This window comes from Leguminivora glycinivorella, chromosome Z (genome assembly GCF_023078275.1).
Source record: "Leguminivora glycinivorella isolate SPB_JAAS2020 chromosome Z, LegGlyc_1.1, whole genome shotgun sequence".
Lineage (NCBI taxonomy): Eukaryota > Metazoa > Arthropoda > Insecta > Lepidoptera > Tortricidae > Leguminivora > Leguminivora glycinivorella.
Window position 1 is genome coordinate 23,457,635 of NC_062998.1, and position 22,191 is coordinate 23,479,825.

The following is a 22,191-nucleotide window of genomic DNA, read 5'->3' on the forward strand; positions in this document are numbered from 1 at the left end:
TTTTTGTCGTTGACCTGTCGAGACAAACTCGCAAGCACTGTGCGATCCCTACTCCACCTCTGCCACCCCACCCCGCATGAATCGCAGCCGCCAGTATCGGCCATCACCTGCAAGCAACGGCACGTGCTCACTACCCCTTGATTAGAAAATAGAAAATTTTAATTACCTCGAACGGGAGTTTGTAACGGGTAAGTAGTCGTTATTCTGTCAATCATAATTTCGTTATTGTTTGAGATACTGCATTAACTGTCACATATGTTTCGTATTTTGTAGCTCAGTTTTAGGCACCTAAATATTTAGTTCGTTCGGCAAATACTTTTTGAGTTTTGGCGAAATAACTGGCATTTTGTCGGTCACCTGTGCATCGTTCACCTGGCTAAAATAGGCAAGTGAACGACATTTTTGGACAGGGTGACGACAATAATGATAAATTTACCAATCGTAATAATACTTTTTTACACCTTCAATATTTGTTTTGTGCGTTAAATGAGAAAAGTATTACTGTTATATCGGTTTCGGCTGCATTTCTCAAAGGATTGTTGCTTTTTTGCGGTGTGTGTCCTTCACCTGTGCGATAAAGCCAGGTGAACGACTCAGTGACAGGAAACCGACACGTCGATCACTTGTCATTAAGCCAGATGAACCATTACGAGGGGCGATCAATCGGATCAATAAGTAATGATAATGGGTATTAAAACATAATCTAGAATATGAGTATCCTTATATTTTTATAATTAAAAGTAACTCTTTTGTGATTTATTTACATATTTTAATTTTTTCATTTGTTTTTGCCCCCTTTAAAAAATGAAATCTTAATTATAGTCTAAATACCATGTCAGTAAGCAAGTGCTTGCTTGAAGTGAAGTCACTTCATTATACTTCAGAGTAGCTATTATATTATAATTTTATTTAAAGGTCGGGTATAAAATATTAATGGCCCTTATATTGCCTTCAATATGAGGTATGTCACTTGTAGCTTTAAATACACCAATTAAGCAGCACCCTCGGCAATTTGAGGGTTCGGCCAATTTTTATTTGATTATTTTAACTAATCAATTTTTTTATAAAAAAAAATTATATTCTTCTTTAATACTAACGTAATTTTGTTTCCAATATATATCCTCAATTTTCGTGATAATCTGTAAAAATGGTGAAATAAAAAAAAATTAAAATGTATAAAAAAATAAAAATCATTATATAGCCTATATAGCCTATATAGTATAGCCTTTAAGATTTGAGGAGATTTCCCTTTTCAGAAGCCCATCAGAACTGGGTTCTGATAAAAATGGGACCAATCTGTATATATGTACATATGGGCCTGAATAGTCGATATATATAATATAGTTATGGTGTTTTTTTTGACGTGCATAATAAATATTAATTTTTATAAATATAAAATATACATTCAATAAAAACAAAATATTCAAAATCGGTCCAGTAACGACGGAGATATCGAGTAACAAACATAAAAAATAATAATAATAAAATACTGACGAATTGAGAACCCCCTTCCTTGATATTTGGGAGGCGGTTAAAAACTATTATAATTCTGATGGGCAGGTGAATGACGTCCATATCAGGTGAATGACCACCTAACTACAGGTGATCGACTACGGACGCAGGTTAGCGACGCTTGTCGTTAACTTGTCAAATGTGTCATACAAATTTGTACCAATTTGTCGTTAACCTGCTGCTGTTGTCGATAACCTGTGTATATTTATCCTTCACCTGATCGTGATGTCGTTCACCTGAATTTTAATCGATCATAACTTCTAAAATAATTAATTGATATCGGTGCCTTTGACATTTTTAAAATGTTTGAGACGCATTCAAACGATACCTACAAAAAAAAATTTAAAAATGCGACATTTAAAAAAACACAAATCTTTCACCTGTCGGTGCCAAAATTTTGAGAAATGGCCATATATTTTTTTTATTAAGTGGGTCTAGATATAGGTACCTACCGATAACTATTACCTAAAATCTATATGCCTGACGAGTTTCATAGTCACTGCCGGCCATACCTCCTACTAAGTTGAGTTAATAATAAGACGCACTAAACTAATCAAATTGCCTCCAAATATGACCAAAATTAGTTCATTGTCAGTATGTTAACAATTGATTGTTTCACCAAGTTTCGCATTTAAAATTGTTATATCATCGGCACAGGCTCATATCACAATAATAAAATCTTCAACAATTGTTTTCTGTAGGATTTTTTACAGGTAATGGCCATAATATTCCGTTTCTCGCGTTGGTTCGGTGTAGCTGGTTCCGGAAATGCCTTCTGGAAAACATTTGGGCTTTGCATTTTACTTTTGCTCGGATTCATAGAAGGCGTTGCTATCTGGCGTGTCGTTAAAGCACTTGCAGGATGGGCTATTGATACTGAGGGTCATAGTAAGTATTAAGATAAGTATTTTAAGTTTACTTAAAGAAAGAGTTTCTGAATACGTTGTCTTCTTTCGTATGTCAGACGGGGTAACATGACGAAAGTGGGTAAATCGAAATATTTTACAAGCTAGGATGCGTTTCCCAAGGTTGCCCTAAGAGACAATAAACAGACGAGTAGAATATTTTTTTAGTAAGCCTCTGGACCACGGATGCCTGAGTACTTGCTGAACACATACCTAATTAAAAAATAAGCATCATCATTATCATGAAAACAATTATAATTATCGGGTCCATTTCATCGAATTGCTAATTTTACAAAAGCTAAGCTCAAGTCGCTCAAGAAAAGGCTGAAATTACCATACCACATGTGCCTTTAAAAATTGAGGAGTTCCCTCATTCCGACATGGATGTCCATCATCAGATTAGCACCAGATTGATATGGAGCCATTAAAAAAGTAGCTCTTTTCGAACAAAAAAAATAGAATCACATAAATCGAGTCACGGGTTACGGAGTAATCCGTCAACATGTATTATTTAAAAAAATCATTATCATTATAACAATCATCATCATCATCAGGTCCACTTTATAAAAGTGCTGAGATTCGAGAGAAACTGCTCGAGTTACTTACAAAAACACAGACATCACCGTACATTTGCCTTCCAAAAATTGAGGAGTCAACTCTTCATAAATCTCATCATCAGAACAGCACCCAGATTAATGTGAGACTATCTTGGAGGTGCATAGCTCTTTTCGAACAAAAAAATAATCATACAAATCAGATCTCGGAATTTGGAGTAATCGGGTAAAATATATTGTTTAAACTTCATTATCATTATCATCAAAACAATCATCATCACCAGACCCACTTTATAAAAGTGCTGGTTTTCGAGAGAAACTGCTAGAGTTGCTTAAGAAAACACACAGAAAAAACACCAAAATCACCATACATGTCAAATAAAATGACCATATCGATAAGATGGGAAATTGAACACACTGCCTCATGTACCTATAGGTAAATTTTTAGTAAATATTTTAATCCTTTGTCTAGGAACAAACAGTTTATTTGGATAACCTACCATTTGTTTTATTATTAAGTAGGGGAAACAAGTCTGGGTGTTTCCTCACAAATTTGGCAATTTCATAAAGGTATAAGCAAGGCAGAGGAATAATTTTAAGTTCTTTGAATATTTTTCTGCATTGAGCGCCAGATACAGCTTTAATACAATTTTTTTGTGTGATAAATGCTCTCTGTATGTCAACTGAGTTTCCCCAAATGAACGTAGCATATCTCAGACGATACGTATCCGTGATATAGCATAACTCAGACGATACATATTATCCGTGATATAGCATAACTCAGACGATACATATCCGTGATATAGCATAACTCAGACGATACATATCCGTGATACGCAGAGAGAGCAGCTTCTTTTGAAGCTTTCGTAGTGCAAACACAAATCTGTCTAACCTGCTACATATGTTATCGATGTGAAATTTCCAGTTCAAATGTTTGTCTATTGTTGAACCAAGGAAACAGGTAGAGTCTACAGTATTTATTACATTTAAATTTAAATTTATATTGAGATCTAGATGAGGAGAATTATAGTTTAAAAAATGTATTATTCAGTTTTGTCTGCATTCAATTTAAGTTTATTATGCTCTAGCCATTTAATAGACTTACATATTTCAGTATTTGCTCCAATTTGTAGTTCACTACTATTCTTACTTTTAATTATTAAGGTGGTATTATCAGCAAATAAAATACAGTTGTGACTTAGGAATGCCGGTAAGTCATTTATGTAAAGCAGGAATAAGAGGGGACTTAAAACGCTACCCCGTGGAACTCCACGTTCAGTTATTTTTAAAACTGTTGATAATTTTGTCCGTGTTAATTTTACAATATTGAGAATGTGATGTTGAAGCGTCTGATGTTTTTAGTATGCACTTGTATATATTTCAGGAAGTGTGACTGTACGTCTAGCGGGTGCTACTTTCTACGCGTCTTCAATAACTACGCTTATTCTTTCTTGGAAGTTATCGTCGTCGTGGGAAACAATAGCTTCGTATTGGTCATCCATTGACCGAAGTGTAGCAATCAACGTTCCAACTGATAAAAAAATAAGAACTCGCATGATCACAGTCACATCTGTGATGGTAACATGTGTTGTTGGTAAGTGGGTATTCATATTCAGCGACGTCAATCATCTACAATAAAGTAAATCAAGAAGCAGGCCGAAATAGTTACCTATTTGTTTTATACGGGGACGGGGACGGGGTCGGGGGCGGGGGCGGGGTCGGGGACGGGAACGAGGACGGGGACGGGGACGGGGCTATAGAGATAGGGATAAGGATAGGGATAGGGATCGAAATAATCGCGGACAAACGTGTGCATAGAAACCTACGGATCCAACTGAAATCCTTATTTGTTGTAAATTATTGAATAATATTTCTTTTATTACGCGGGCGAAGCCGCGGGAAAAAGCTAGTAAATGTAATATTAATATAACATTTATAACAGCCTGGTGTGGGAGCACCATTACCACAACGTGTCCAGCGATGTGTACTAGTTTGTTTACATGCAATAATTACAAGGATAAATTTCCTTTCTTTTATGACATGCTTTCACCAATATATATTAAAGGAGGTTGTGAGGCAGCCGTCCATGCCTTACGAACATACCTCACAAATTCATCCTGTGACGTGCTGGTTAAAATTGACGTTCGCAACGCTTTTAACTCAGTGAACAGGGACACCCTGCTGACAGAAGTAAAGAATAAACGTACCGGAAATTTATAACTATCTTTTACATTGCTATGCTGACCCTACCAAATTTATTTACCGCGAAAATGTACTATCTTCTGAAGTCGGCTGTCAGCAAGGCGATCCTCTCGGGCCGGTAATTTTCAGTTTGGCCATCAATCCAATTATACAAAATTTTAAATCAGAATGTAACGTTTGGTACCTGGACGATGGAACCCTGGGAGGCGACCTCGAAACCGTTCTTTCAGACCTATCGACAGTAAATTTAAAATTTCAAGCAATTGGTTTGGAGTTAAACTACAGTAAATGCGAACTTTCTTTTAATAACGCCGATTTAAATTATCCGGATATAAAACCAAAATTTAATTTGTTTACGCCAAATATTAAAATAATAGACAAAAGCTCACTTTGTCTCCTTGGGTCCACCATCTTTGAAGAATCCTATTCAAATGTTATTTCCGAAACAATTACTAATTTTCAAAATTATGAAAGTCATCTGCTAGAAATAAGTCCGCCTTTTGCTTTGGCTATAATTAAATTCTGTCTTTTCGTTCCAAAATTAATTTATGTACTTCATTGCAGCCCTTTCTCAAAATTTCTAAATTTATTAACACCTCTGGACGACTTAATCAAAATTAATTTGGAATCTATTTTAAATCTGCAGTTCAGCGAAGAGTCCTAGATCCAGGCAGCCCTTCCCATTCGCCACGGTGGGTTAGGGATCCGCAAAATTTTATTCAAGTGTCTCTACTCCGGCGTTTTTATCTTCCGTTCATAGCTCAACCCTCGTAGGCAAAATCCTAAGGGCATGCCCTACAAACAACGAGATTGCTGCTTTAACGGAGTCTAAAAACGCCTGGGCTATTGCCTGCCCGGGTAAGGATTCTCCGGAAAGTCTAAATTCGCAAAGGGCCTGGGATGACATCCAATGCAAAATTATTTACGATTCTCTTTTGAGCCGCAGCACAGGTTCAGCACGCGCCAGACTTTTAGCTGCAAGTGCCAGGGAATCCGGCGCCTGACTACACGCTTTTCTGTCGGCAAATACTGGAACCTTTCTAGAACCACACACCCTACGCATTGCTACCTGCCTGCGACTCGGCGTTTGGGCCTGTGCTCGACATAGGTGCCCCTGTGGCACTGACGTCGACGCCTTCGGACATCTCGGGCTTTCTTGCCAAAGGAGCGCAGGCCGTTTCTCCAGACACGCCGCTGTCAATGACATCCTCCGCCGGTCTCTTGCCAGTGTCAATGTGCTTGCTCTTCTCGAGCACCCGGGCATAATAAAGGATCGGACGGAATGACACTAATTCCGTGGAAGCTGGACGGGTACTGTTGTGGGACGCCACATGTGTTGACACCCTAGCCCCGTCTCATCTCCACGGAACATCTGTTAAGGTCGGCGCAGCGGCTGAAGCGGCCGAAAAATTAAAGAAAGCGAAATACAGGGATCTTGGCGCCGAATACAATTTCGTACCATTTGGCGTTGAGACCCTTGGCCCGTGGGGTCCGAACGCCTAAAAATTATTTAAGGAAATGTCAAAAAAACTGACATAGGTCAGCGGTGACCGTAGGGCTGGCGGTGACCGTACGTATAGGTGAAGACATCATTTAAAATCCGATTGAGTTTATCGCGACTAAACTGACGCGTGCCCCTGCTTTGTTTTATAAGGTCATATTTTTGAAGTTCCCCGCCAGTCCCGTTTTTGTGTTCGTAACTAATTCAATGAAACCCCAAGTGTGTATCCTAACGACTCGCATTAATCTATTTCGTCTCTCTCCGCAGTGGAACATGCCATGAGCATGATGTCACAAGTTGGGTTTGACTGCCCGCCTTCACTTATTCTAAAGCGGTACACACTGATGTCTCATGGATTTTTGTTACTCAGAAGTAAGATCAATTTTACACCGTGTCCAATAAGTCCGAATACTCACATTTTACCTCAGTTCTAAAGATATAGGGATCACAGGCCATCAAATTCTTATTTAAACTAAAGAGTATATTCCTCTTAATAAAATACAAGCACAAAGTACATGAAATTTCCGAAGAGTCTAAGAAAAACAAAGAGGTAAAGTGCCAACAAAATACTTGCTCGGCACGCAGGTGACGAGTTATTTTTTATACGGAGAATCTGTATGTGATAAAACAGATGCCACGTGTCCAAAATAAACTATTATGGGTACCGAGGATAGATAACGTTCCGGGCAACTAGAAAAATGTGCCTAGGTTCCAGAGCTCACCATCGGCCCAGGTGTGGGATGCAGTATGTAAGCGAGGTAAACTACCTTCAGTACTTACAGATAAAAGCGTTAAAATCAACGTTTTTTTTTTTCTTTAAAACCAAGGTTATGGAGAAAAAAATGCCTTAAAGTTAAAAAGGATGCTTGGGAATGAGTATCATGTGTCCCAACAAGACACACCTCCAGCACATTCGGCAAATGGTACTCTAGCGTAGTTTCAGACTAATTTGGCAGTTTTTTATCCGAAACATGAGTGGCCACCCAGGCCTCCAGGTTTAGGCGTATTAGACTATTTTGTATGGTCATACATGCTTTGAAGACTAAATTTTTATAAAATCATAAACCTAGATCATTTCAAAAAGATTATCGAGAGTATTTGGGATGAAATGCGAAGAAAACGGTGCGTGCCGCGTGTGATCCGTTTGAGAAGCGTTTGAGGCTGGTAAACAAGTTAATGCTGGAGTTATTCCAAAACATTTGTTGTGAATGTAGTAAATAAGAGTGCCATTCATAAAATATAATAATAATGTAGTAACTATTTGTTCATTTTGTTTTATTGGCTATTTGTGCTGTATTTAAACTTATTGGACACGGTGTATGTTTACGAGAACTTCCTTTTGTGGTATTAAGTACCTACTTAAGGACCATGCCAGAATGATAGTGGACAACTTTATGATCATATAAAAGCTTCATCCTACATCGAAGTGTACTTTATAGTCTTTTATAAAAGCCAGTTTAGTCTATTTTTGACGGTGACGAACACCAGTTAAATCGTAATGATTTGCCAAGATGGGACGAATAAGCTTAAAAGTTCGCAAAAATATTTTGGACGAAATGTGCCTAACAAAATATAACGTTAGTCCTTCAGGTGTGCACAAAATAAAAAAGTTCGGTGAAACTACTGTTTTGCAACCTACTGGTTTTCTACCGGCAGGGCGTGAATGGACGATGCGAGGAGAGAATAGAAATCGTCCTGGTACTTTTCTACTAAAAATTGGCATTAATAGTAATCGCGAGCCCGCGATTGACATCAATGGCCATCGCAAACCTGCACCTGTCCGAGCTCGCGATTGACATCAATGGCAATGGCGCGTGCCTACATTCATTCCGGTATTGGCGATTTCAATACCGGGATCCCGGGATCCATACATATAAAAACCAAGTAATTTGCTTAAAATAACAAATTTTATTTAAAATCTCGTTTGTTACTTTTCATGCGCGTTATACTACAGCGAAATCTTGCCAATCCGACTTAGTGATATGTAAAATCGAATACATTTCGAACTTCATAAGTTTCGATTTGAACCCAAAACGGTTCGCAAACTTATGTTGCCAAGTTGGTTCAACTGCTATTGTTTTTAAGTATACGTAGGTCAAAGGGCTTCGCCCCGTGCTCTTTATTTTTTTTTACGAGAGGGACTGCATGAGGACTCAGTATAAAAGCAAGCGGGAAAGAGCGCCAGATCTCTAGTCAGGTGATTCTGTAAGTTAAATATCGCCGCCAGATCAGACATTTCGCAAGAAGACGCGGTCATAGCAAACCATGTTTTCTGCCACATCGATCTCTTTAGGCTCGTGCGGAATAGAACCTTTGTAGTTCAGTAGGTAATCTTTTACATTGTATAGTCAGTGTTATTTAATGGTGTCATTGTACTGTAGATTTAACTATAATATCACTTTATTAAATAACAAGCATTAAGGGCATTTCTCGATTATACACACTCTACAGTTTCATCGTTGACTTTTGAAACTAGAACATGAGATGTTTTTTTTTGGAAACACATTGTAATCAATATCTGTGTGTGTGTGTCTACAATTTAGTAGTATTTTTGATTTTCGTGGCGCTAGAGAAGCTAAAGCACTAATAAAATAAATCCGCCAAATCATTGAACAATTAGCCAAAAAAGATAAATTATCCGACACAGATTATTATATTATAAATCACATAAAGAAATAATCTATGGAATCACACATTACTTTGCGGAAATCCATGATAATCAAAACCAAGAAGATTACTTCGCGGAATAGGAACATTTAATTTACGGATTAGAATAGTTATTTGTTATACAAGGGGGCAAAGTTGTATTTTAACGCCGAGTGTAGAATTGAGAAACGAGCAAGTGAAAGGATTCTATAGTTGAACCACGAGCGAAGCGAGTGGTTCGAGAATAGAATCCTGAACTTGCGAGTTTTTTAACACACGAGAAGTAAAATACATTTGCACCCGAGTGTAACACAAAACTTTTCCTCTCACTATAGCGAGGAAACTACAACGCAAAAAATGTATTTATCACGGCTTCCAGTAGTTCCACAGGTGGTAAATTATCTTTATTACTAGATTCACCTACTTTTATCAATTTTAAAGCAGTTAATTTGACTTTATTCAAGGTCAAATTACTTTACCCACTAGTGGATAAAATGCGTTTTTACCCGCTGGTATTAAAGGACAAAACACGTGTTTCCGAGCTAGTGAGGGGAAAAAGTAATTTTCTTGATTTTGATAATTCAGATTTCCCAATTTCGTTACTATAGGGAATGTTACGGCAAAGTTTTGCGCTAGAGTTCAACACATTACCGCGCACACGCACAATAAACCATTGAGGTTTAGACCCTATAGACCCTATAAAAGGATCAGAAGAGGAAAATTCGGTGTTATACAAGTGAGGGATCCTAGATAGAACGGAGTTAGAACCATAGTTAGTAGTGTGAAAGGGAACATGAAAGAGAGTTGTGTGTCGGGTTCGCCGCCTTGGGACTCGAAATGAAAGGCTAGATAACAGTTCAGGACAGTCTAAACGATTTCTAATGATATCAAAAAGCAGGCTCATATCAGACATTTTGCGCCTATCCTCAAGAGAAATAAGGTCATATTCCCGGCAGTTACCTTTATACCCAACAGATGTCTTCTTAAATTTATAATTTAAATGAGCTATAAATCTTTTTTGGATTCTTTCGATGCGTTCTTTACGAACAGCATAGCAAACTGACCAAATTGGTGATGCATATTCAAGGATGGATCTCACATATGCGTAATATACAACTGTGTATGATATAATGAAGTGGCATCTACAAAAATGTCAAAAAAAAGTAGAATAGGGCATCAGAAAAATTGACAGATTTGGTCGTCCAAAAGCTGATGAATAATATGAAAAAGAAAGTGAGGCTGCAGGCAAAATAAGCAGTTTACAGTGAATTCCTAAAAATACTTTATTAAGAGGATGTTAACGTTTGGTTTACTTCGGTCTATTTTTTAATTTTACTTAGAATAAAAAATATACCCCTTCACAGTTGTCCACTTTCATTCTGGCACGGTCCTTAGGCTGGAAACAGTGTTCGGCCGACCGACGACGTCGGACGTAGCTATATCAATGAAAATGTATGACGAAATACATTGCAGCGCTGATTTACTGCTACTCGCGTAGAGCTACGTCGCGCGTACGGTGACTATCGGTCGAGCTCGTAGGTCCGACGTCGTCGGTTGAACTAACGCGCGTAGAAATTGTATACCTACGACCGTTCAATGCGACGCTGATCTAAGCGACGGAAAGTACAAATAGTACTAGCGTAGTACGCCTACGCAACATACGGCACGCGTCGACCGTCGGTCAAACACTGACAGATTGATCACGAATCACGACTGACGATCAGCGCGTGCGATCGGCGCGTATGATACTTGCAGACCATCCGATCGGACGTGCACTGTTTTCAGCCTTAACATTTCAATGCATGGCTTGTACTATTATATATTCTGTGGTATAATTATGAAATACTTAATAAAAGGCGAATTATTGTGGCAACTTTTAGGCCAAACTGATTCGTCTTACATTTCTTCCACATTGGCTGTTATTAATGTTTTATAACACTGTGTGACTAAGACAGCGTAATGTCAATGCCATCACACAAACATTTATAACAGCCAATGTGGGAGCACCATTATGAGAAATAACCTAATAATGCTGAATGCTTGTACCTTGTTATGATAAGATCTTACATATTTTCTATAGATATTAGTTATGCCAGTTATTTTTATTTAGAAAGTAAGTATTGAGTCGAATTTAAAATGTATTTATTTTTTATTTACAGCAGATTATTCACTATCTTTTGCCGTACCACTTCTATTTATGAGTAAAATAGCTACGATCCTCTGGAATTATCAGGACATACTTATAGTATTAATAAGCATGGGATTAACATCGCGATACAACACACTTAACCAATACGTTGCTAAGTCCTCTTCGCCCTGCAAGGATTTTCCTTGGAACTCTGTAAGATCTGTCAGTGAGATATTAATACTCATATATTTATTCAAGGAACAATACAGATATTGTGTTTGAAGCCTTAAAACTAAATATGATAGTACGAATATAACTAGACCTACATGAGTCTTAATTTCGATACTGAATTATTTATTGGTGTTTTTATAATCTATATACGTAAGTAGTAAACTATAAGCTACCAATACATATAAACAATTTTTAAGATAAAAAACCGCCGCTTTTGGGATTCTGGTGAAAGGTACTTGCGAATGTTTTGTGAATTGAATGCGCGATTGTTGCGAACTTTTCATGTAAATCTTTGATTATTTGATGGAAATACAAATGAATATACTTACGTATACCGTTAAGATTAGAGGAGTTTCCTCAATTCCTCATGAATCCGACATCGATAATTTGACTTAAAAACTCAATGCTTATGCTTAACAAACATAACAAATCTCCTAACATGAGATATGTGTCGTTGAGGAGTTCCGTTCTGACCATAATCAGCAGTTCCACTGCACTAAATGCCACTGTTCTGCACGTAAATGCATGCTGCTCATATAAAAACACACAAATCGCTATATTGTACATCTGCCTTTAAGATTTGAGGAGTTCCCTCGATTTGTCCAAGGTTCTGATAAACATGGGATTGTATTTATTTCATCATTGAAAAAAACCACTATAATTATGGCTATACAAATACATGATTTGCTGTGAAAAGGGCTTGCCGGCGCGGCGCGGCGTCATATCTTTTAGTCTATGACTAGCCGGTAACCCCTTGCCTCAGCAGTAATGTACATTTTTTAGCACGATGAGTGCAGTAAAGGTCACACGTGGCGGAGGATCCGTGAGGCGTATGTTAAGCAGGCCCAGCTAGTTCGCCGATTGGATGAGTCACTAGGCGGACTCATCTTGCTCTCAAACCTTGTTAACTTTTACTTCATTTGTCTACAATTATTTTTAGGGATTACGTGAGTATTTTATAAACATTTTTTTATGGATTATCTATTGAACAAACTTTTAATTTAATGATAACAAATACATACGAGTATACTGATAAGTATATAAAATATCGAATGTATAGTAACGGGACGGGAAACGCCGCTGATTAACGCTATCTCCGTAATAAGTGCGTTTTCACATTAGCCGATCTGAAAGAAGACCGATATCAGTTGCCGACCTGTTTAGATCCAGTCGAAATGTAGCCAAAAATAGATAAATAACAAGTTGATTTTTTTAAACGTCTAACAACACAAATTTCACTCTTTTAGTAGTTTGTCTGAAATTTCAAGTAGAATTTTAGTTATTTACTTAATTTATAAAGTTCAAATAATATTTGATTCAAATAGTTTTGAAGAAAAGTATAATGCGTCTATGTTTGACAACACGTAGGTATGTGCTTAAAGTGCAATAGATTTTTTTTATTTTTTTTTATGGGATAGGAGGCAAACGAGCAGACAGGTCGCCTGATGGTAAGCGATGTGATTTTAATTCGATAGGATTTTTTTTTGTGCCGCAATGTTGGCAACCATCGCGTGCATGGGTGATCTTACTATGGAGTGCCGACGGGCTGGTATACAGATACACCTGCTCCATTCTATCAACTACATATTTACAACTGTGATTTAGGAAGTACAATTGATAAAAATGGTGTGGTACCTATGTATTAAATACTTACCGTAAGCTAGTTACAATTCAGAAGACGCAATAAGCTTTAAAAATATGCTATGTTATGTGTACTTATGAACAGTCAAGTGTAAAAATATATAGGTGTACACATCTTACACGATTTTTTTGATAAGTACATATTTTTGCACCTGAGCTTGTTCAGCTATTAATAATGCTGTTTGTTGTCTTAAAAGGCTGAAAGGTGGAAAGGTGGTAAAGGGCGAGTAATAATTAAATTGTCGCCATTAGCAATATAGTTTATGAAATAAAATCATATACTTGAAACTCAAAATTATTTATTAAGGTCAGTGCGGGCAAGACCGAAATAAAGTTTGAGTGGATAAAACTAGACTGTTAAAGTAGTCTGGAGTGATCCGCATGGTCCTATGGGCTAGCAAATTTTGTATTCTACACAGCTTTTATAATACTTTGGAGAATTAAAGTAAACTTATGTGATAAAAATAACTTTTTTTAAGGCTTGACGGGTTGAGCGTCCCCACGCGCTGAGTTAGGCAAGACCGTCTAGTGCTCGCTGTCGCGTAATTTCATATGGAAATAAGTATCAAAATCATGTTCATTGTTATATTCTGTAATAACAAGGAGTAGTGTGATCGATATTAAAACAAATAACGTTGATATTTTTAACATATCAGCATTTTTCTATTTATAAGGCAAGACCCCGGTATGCCCCTTAAATGAGATAAGATAAGATAAGATGCTTTATTTGTTAACATGAGTAAATTAAAATTAAGATGTTGTATATAGGGTAATAGTCCTTCATGATATGCCTACCTATACAGCAGTCTAGCTTTTACGCATGCCTTAAAATTAATTTACAAATATAATATAAATTATACATTTGACATAAAAGCTAACATCATTAACAAAATCATTTACATTATAATATAATAACATAATAATAACATTTCTTTAATAATAAACTGTTTAAATGTCGCTGAATAAATTAATACTGCTATCCCTCATTTCCTTTGGTATCTTATTATATATTCTAGGTGCTGTACCATATGCTTTTCCTCAACAGGGCAGTATTAGCAAGTTGATTATGAATTCTGCTGTTATCTCGTTCTCTTAAAGAGGCACACACCGAGTTTTGCCTCTAAAATATGTCAGGGTTATTTTTGACAAATAAAGCTATTTCGTACGTCGATGCAAATCTATTTAAGAGGGAAATGTCAAAATATTATATTTTGCAAAGTACGGTCTACTACATACTATCTAGCGTTTTCAATCCAAACATTGCTCTAATACATCTCTTTTGAGATTTCAGAACACATTCTCGGTCGATACTATTCCCCCAAAAGATAACCCCATACCTCAAAACAGTTGCTACTAACGCATGATATGCTGATATGACTACCTCTATGTTTACTATTTGTCTCAACTGGTTAAGTGCATATGCTGATGTTGCTAGTTTTGAGCAAATAAATAATTGTACGTGACTTTTCCAGTTCAGACTATTGTCAATGTGCACTCCCAAAAAATTTATAGTTTCTGATTCATCCAATTTACAGTTGATACAAATTTGGGGTTGATAACTTTCTTTTGTCAGGTCCAGACAAAAGGAAAGCCGAAACTTATAATTAAAATTAACCTACAACACCCGTTTAAACTCGAATTATTTCCCATAAAGCCTAAATAAGGTGCCTTACTCTTTTATATTATTTCCGACTAGGCACAATTTCGAAGTTACATATTTCAGGACATAAAAAAATAATTGGACGCGTTTTAAGAGCATTAATTGTACTAGACAGGAAGAACGATTAATAAATTACTACGTTACATACATAATGCACAAATATTCCAACTGCTTCTATTTTATTTTAATTTTTTGCGTAACCTTGTTGAACCTTGTCGAGTTCGAAACACGAATCAAGTTTTTTGTTAACTAGTGTTCGTCCTAGGGATATCTATTGAAGACCAACGGATTAAGGATGAAAAACTGGCATACCTTCGGAGGGGTAAGAAGTGATAGATATATAAATACAAAAGTTAATTCCAGTAGACGGTCTTTCTGGGTAGACAGTCTTCCCCACACTGACCTTATTCTGAAATTTACGATAAAATGGACCGACTAACATCATTTTATATTTTATTTAGAACACGACGAGAAAATTTTCGGACTTTACTCTTGACCGTACTCATAGAATTTTGCATAGAGTCATTTGTAATAAGTTGAGTAGGTACATTTAATCCATTTTATTTTGAAATCTGGTAACGATGAGGCTGGTTGGCATGTTTGTTGCAACTTTTTTTCTAATATAAGTACTTGCCCAGTATTCTTCTATCGGCCGTAGTTCTGGGCAATTTGGCGTATTCTTTGGTACTACGTCGACAAAATTCAAAATGTACCACTCCAAAGCTCTTAACGAAAAATGACTACTTGCCAAGTCTATCCATAACAATGTGCAAAAAGTGTCTTTTTTATTTTTAGGGTTCCGTAATCAACTAGGAACCCTTATAGTTTCGCCATGTCTGTCTGTCCGTCTGTCCGTCCGTCCGTCCGTCCGTCCGTCCGCGGATAATCTCAGTAACCGTAAGCACTAGAAAGCTGAAATTTGGTACCGATATGTATATCAATCACGCCAACAAAGTACAAAAATAAAAAATGGAAAAAAATGTTTTATTAGGGTACCCCTCCTACATGTAAAGTGGGGGCGGATATTTTTTTTCATTCCAACCCCAACGTGTGATATATTGTTGGATAGGTATTAAAAAATGAAGAAGGGTTTACTAAGATCGTTTTTTGATAATATTAATATTTTCGGAAATAATCGCTTCTAAAGGAAAAAAAAGTGCGTCCCCCCCCTCTAACTTTTTAACTCTATGTTCAAAAAACATGAAAAAAATCACAATAGTAGATCTTTATAAAAACTTTCTAGGAAAATTGTTTTGAACTTGATAGGTTCAGTAGTTTTTGAGAAAAATACGGAAAACTACGGAACCCTACACTGGGCGTGGCCCGACACGCTCTTGGCCGGTTTTTATAATACCTTTCACTAATAATAGAGGAGTTGTACGAGCATTTGTATGGGAGGGGTCATAATCATTCCCACAGAACCGAAGTTTGGTTTTTTTAGTTCTTTGTGTGTGGTCTTTTTGACATACTAAAAATATAGTAAAATATATTTTTGCAAAATGCGTTTTTTCGACCGCCAAAAATAGTATAAAAAAAATATCCTAAAATTTAAAAATCGTCTCTGGTATCAAATTATAGCGTTGATGTTTAGCAGAATTATACAAATTTTCCACTATTTTGATAAAATAAAAACTGATAAAAATCATAAATTTGATCAAGGGATGTGATTGAAACATACAGCAATGTAATTGTTTTTATAGGTACCACACCATGGTAAATACGGGTACGATCCGCCTGGTGATAAGCAGTGACGGTAGCCTATGACGCCTGCCACTCTATAGCCTCCACATGCGCGTTGCTGGCCCTTTAGGGTACTTTTCCACCAGAGATGCGCTACGTGGATGTGTTTGATATCCACCAATCAATCATGTTCATTGTTCCACAAAGCATAGCGCTAGTGGTGACGGGTTCGACTAAGCTGAATGTGGATATCAGACGCATCTATAACACATCTCTGGTGGAAAAGCACCCTTAAGACGATACGGTAGGGGTCAATTCTCCATACAAACGCTCTCGACTGTTTCCTCCCTGGTCTTTGAAGATAGAGCAATGATTTTTTCAACACAGATTGTTATTATTTTTATCTGTGTCGGACCGTTTTGATTTTTTTGATATTCTGCTTTTTAAAGACTCTAGAGGCAATCAAAAATTTCCAAAAACGGCCTTTTTCATTGTTGCGCAAAAAAAGGTGTGATACTTAAAATTGGTAACAATTAACCAAAAAAGCTAAACGGTCCGACATAGATCATTTCATTGTTATTCAGATTCTCAAATTTCGTTCCGATTGATTGAGTTTTGAAGGAGGAAAGAGTCGAGAGCGGAACCTCGATTTTAAAGATTTTTTTGAAATATCTTTTGACTGAGTTGTTCTTAATGGACAATTTTTTTTCGATAAATCTAGTTAATAACACTTGTATATTTAACTAAAATTCCCAAGTTGAAAGGGGGGCTCCTTTCCATTTTAGCATTTTCGCTACCGTATCCTCTTAACAGTCTTCAGCTAGCTCGCAGGATAAGGAGCGTCCGCGGGAGAAAAATCCTCCTAAGACGCAGTGTGCGACCATATGATTTTTAAATTTTGGGATTTTTTTTATAGCTTTTTCATACAACTTTTGGCGGTCGAAAAAACGCATTTTGCACACGTATTATTTTACTTTATTTTTAGCATGTCAAAAAGACACACAAAGAACTAAAAAAAACAAACTTCGGTTCTGTGGGAATTATTATGACCCCAAACGCTATACAAGGACTAGGGACCAAGACTATGGGACATGAACGGAAAGTACCTTAAATATCGTAGATAGGGTATTTTGCTAAAAGAAGACTTTATTTTATTTTTAAAACTGAGTAAATCTGCATTCATAGATTTTTAGACACGAGAAAAAAAAATCCTGTAATTTTGTCATACCGATCGATAGGCTTCATCATTAGGAAGACCATGAATTTTACATGGCATACTCCTTAGCCTTAAAGTTTTGTCCATACAATTTTTCAAAAGTAATTAAAAATCTTTGAATGCAGTTTTACCAAGTTTTAAAAATAATATAAAGTCTTTTTTCAGCAATATATCCTATATTTTAGATACTTGGTCTTGGGACACCCTATTTATTTATTTATTCTGGGTGCGCCAAAGTTCATATAAAATTGTTATATAGATTATTGGTAGTCCGAAAATGTTTCTCATACAATTTTACATTATAACGATCATTATTTATAACAATTTTATGTTAATAACTATCATTACTTCGAATGACTTATGTTCATAATGTCATTCATCATAAATACGTTTTATACTAATGTTTATGTTTATATACTTATTGATCATAACGATTGCGAGTAATATAATTTATCGTTATATTATTGTTAACAGAACAGACATCACATGTGACAGTCCAGTTAGGTGCGACGACGAGCGTAGCGAGGAGGAGCGTGTTAGGTTGACCGTGAGCGAACCAGAAACGAATTTTTAATGTAAATTGTATATGTCACTGTAAAACCTTCAAGCGCGCTTCTATAAATGGCACAAGATTTTCATAGAACTTCCCCAAAACTTTTTAAATAATTTTATGATGAATGATTTTCTTAAACACAAAATTATGAATGTTATTAAATATTTGTATAGAATTTATAATTAAAAATTTTCGACTAAATGATTATTATGAACAGTGATAGTAGTACTATTGATAATAATGAAACAAAATTATGATAAGTAAAATTATGAGAAATGATCATTCGGAGCACAAATCGGTATAAACAATAATTTTATAACAAATAATTTTATATGAGCCAATATGGACCCATTTATTCTTTATTGCACATAAAAAATAAGTACAAATAGTGGACATAATGCCTTAAGGCATTCTCTACCAGTCAACCACTGGGTCAAAAAGAAACATTGTGCCAGTGGTTACAAAAGGCGAACATCTCATACCACACGAGGTATTTTTCTCCACTGTAATGACTTTTTCGGATTCATGCAGACCCGAAATGTTGCGAGAAGAAAAGTATTGATTGCCTGGTATTGATTCGAAATAAGCCTTCTCACATGTTTCGTCGCCAATAATTAAACAACCTATAAATAGAACAAACAAGGTGTACAGTAATCTAGAACGTCTGACTGATCGATTATACTGATCTACTGTTCTCTTCGGAGCTTTTTGTTTTTTGTAAGTAGAAATACCGTACTTTTTTCATTTTTTTTACATTTACTTGACTTGTCTCAACTTTTTTGGCCACATCACCTTTGACCCCAACTTTTTGCTCCGTTTTCTGGTTGGATGACCCTCGCTGCTTTCTTTCAGTAGTCCCACCTAGTTTTAGCTTTTTAAGGTCCTTTGGAATGTTCTCTGACTTGCATTGCACAATTTTGAAAGCTCTGAAGTAGATATATTGGGATATTTGGGATCTATAGATTTTTTTGCAAAATTAATTCACGAACACTTTTTTCTTTTGACCATATCTTGAGTGATGAAATCAGGTACATGCTATATTCAATAAATAAAACATGCCAGTATGTTCTAAATTTGGAATATGTAAGAATCACCGAAAAAGATTGGAAGCCCAGAAAAAAAATCAGGAATGTGTTAGTGACAATTTAATAGTACTCACCCTTTTTGTTTTATTTAAGTACAAAATGTATGATTGATACGTTTTGAAAGTAACACTTTGAAGTTGGTATTTTTTTATCCAACTTGTATCAAAGTGAGGACGTTGTTTTTTTTTTCAGTAAATGCACCGTTTTCGATGATGATTTTACAAAAGAAATTAGTAAATAATATTTGTATAATTTTATTGTAGGTACCATATTTATAAAGGTGTCTATCTGTCTACCCCTAGTAGGTACCTCTATGTTTCAGACAAGGACTTTCTGGAGATCTGATAAAACGTTTATACTACGTGGTGTCGTTGGTGTGGTTATGCGTCCGAGTGAGTTGCGTGGTGCTCGCGGCTGCTGATATAAACGTGCACTCCACGAAAGCTCTCCAACACCTCTATGCTAGTGACAGCCACCACTACAATATAGAAGTAAGTTACATAAATCAAGGACGATTACAAACGACGGAAGCGCCACGACACCAGAGTGTCAAAACTGATTGATAGGACGCGTGTAAAATCTTAATACGTTGCTGTGTAACCTGTGACGGATTAATTGGTCTTTGGCGTTGGATCTGTCTTGCCAATATTTATAATTATACGTATGCGTCGTTGCCGTGGAAAAGGTTAAAATAATGTTGTTTGCTGTTCTGCTGTGCTGTGCAATTAGTGCCGGATTAAGACGATACAGAAGGGGTCAATTTTCCATACAAACGCTCTCGATTATTTCCTCCCTGGTTTTTGAAGATAGAGCAATGTTTTTTTTCCCAAATTGAAAGGGGGGCTCCTTTCTATTTTAGCATTTTCGCTCCTGTGGCGTCTTAAAGGCACAGGTACACCTGCGTTATCGCTGCCCACCTTGCGGTTATATTACAGGTTAAGGTCGTATACATCCCTCATTAAATTGAGTCGCTAAGTTTCTTTCTTTACTCTAACGTCTGTGCCATTGGCTAGTCGGTGGCCAAGAGTAAGCCCATTTATATAGGCAGGCATATCATTTCCGGTTGTTCTCATCTTGCTAACGGTAAGTACTTGCACAGACATAATCTCGTAGCCAGGATTATTCACCAGCAGCTTGCTCTTCAATACGGCCTCGTGGACCGCGAAGTACCGAACTACAGGTGCTGCCAGTACCTGCGCCAGTTCTCGAAAATGGGCGTGCCACGCTCTATTGGGATCGATCTATTATCAGTGACAGGACTATAATATTGTAGCCAATAAGCCTGACATTGTGATAATACTTAGATCGACCGCAACGCGGGGTCGTGCTCGTTGACATCACCATCCCCCATGATGAGAATCTCGTGAAAGCCGAGAAGGACAAGTCCAGTAAGTACCTATACTTGGCTCAGGAGATAAGCGCCATGTGGGATGTTGATTCGACGATCATTGTTCCGATAGTCGTTTCAGCGAACGGTCTCATAGCGAAGAGTCTCGACCAACATTTTAAGAGACTCTCTTGGACACGGCGCGTATAGTCCGACGGTTCCTCTCTCTGCAGCCCTAACCACCGGCAGCTTGGGCCCTGCCCCGCTGCTGGCGGCATCCTAGTTAGGTTTTTCATAACGTGTTTATATATTTTGTAAGTGGTTTTGTATTTTACTTTTGTAACCATATTGTAAAATAGCCTGACTTAAGAAGGAAAATAAATAAAGGACATAATAATAAAAAAAACTGAAGTTATATCATCAATTGTTTTGTATTTATTTCGTTATGAAAGAAAATAATTATGAGATTAAACTTATTCATATTTATATTTCTAGATTGTGAGATTACGAAATCAGCTCAGTAAAGATTACATCGCTTTATCGGGACTGGGTTTTTTTTCCCTTAACAGAACAATTTTATTACAGGTACGTTAGCAAGTACAATTTTTTTTAGATATTATGTATTCATTAACAGATTTTTTTGAGTAGTCACATCTGATCCTCTTTTTTGTTTCATTTCGACACGTAGTAGCTAGGTACCTACTAATATCTACAAGTGCACTTTCTAGTTTTCATTTTTATTTTATTATAGACATCGCAATGCAATACAAAGGTATACAATCTACATCCTGATCCTGACCCTTAAGGCTTAACTCATTCTATCTTGTAGGAATGGTTATTTATGTATTGCTAATTGTTTGAATTTGTAATTATTGTTATTTAGACGACATGAACGAAACAATTTTCGGCTCTTTTGAGCTTAATGCATGAAGTTTCACTTGTGGAACTGGAATGATGTTAATTTTTTTTAATAACTGTATTTATTGGATATTTTTTTATTATTTTTTCTGAACGCAAACTCTAAGGGCCGGTTGCACCAAACCGTCTGTCACCGTTAAAGCATTCGATAAATTGTATTGTATGGGAAGTTCCATAGACCTCTGCTGCGTGACGATGATGTGTCTGTCAAATGTGGTTGATGCAACTGGCCCTAATTATTATATCATATTTTTTACGGGAAAAAAAGTCATGCACTGTAGGGTTAAGAATATCTGAGTGGAATTGTCTTCGGGCAATGGTAGCAAATGTAGGTAGATTTATTAGACACTATAATTTTAAATAAGTTTGTTTATTTCCAGATGGCAGGAGCTATAATCACGTATGAATTAGTGCTAATTCAATTCGATGATC

At 36.5% G+C, this 22,191-nt stretch overlaps 1 protein-coding gene across 1 annotated transcript; it reads left to right on the forward strand.

Annotated features, from left to right (window-relative positions):
* The first annotated feature begins 2,213 nt into the window (after nucleotides 1-2,213).
* On the forward strand, nucleotides 2,214-22,165 carry LOC125241491 (gustatory receptor for sugar taste 64a-like). Its single transcript, XM_048150007.1, has 8 exons — nucleotides 2,214-2,400; nucleotides 4,356-4,565; nucleotides 6,942-7,046; nucleotides 11,480-11,661; nucleotides 12,463-12,626; nucleotides 19,837-20,005; nucleotides 21,337-21,430; nucleotides 22,140-22,165. Exons 1-8 carry the CDS (start codon nucleotides 2,229-2,231, stop codon nucleotides 22,163-22,165), a joined length of 1,122 nt encoding a protein of 373 aa, XP_048005964.1. The 5' UTR covers nucleotides 2,214-2,228.
* The last annotated feature ends 26 nt before the right edge of the window (nucleotides 22,166-22,191 follow it).

Coding starts and splice junctions, on each gene's coding strand:
- LOC125241491 (XM_048150007.1), top strand. CDS start 2,229: ATGGCCATAATATTCCGTTTCTCGCGTTGGTTCGGTGTAGCTGGTTCC. Junction 4,566..6,941: donor GATGGTAACATGTGTTGTTG/GTAAGTGGGTAT, acceptor CTCTCTCCGCAG/TGGAACATGCCATGAGCATG. Junction 21,431..22,139: donor AACAATTTTATTACAGGTAC/GTTAGCAAGTAC, acceptor GTTTATTTCCAG/ATGGCAGGAGCTATAATCAC.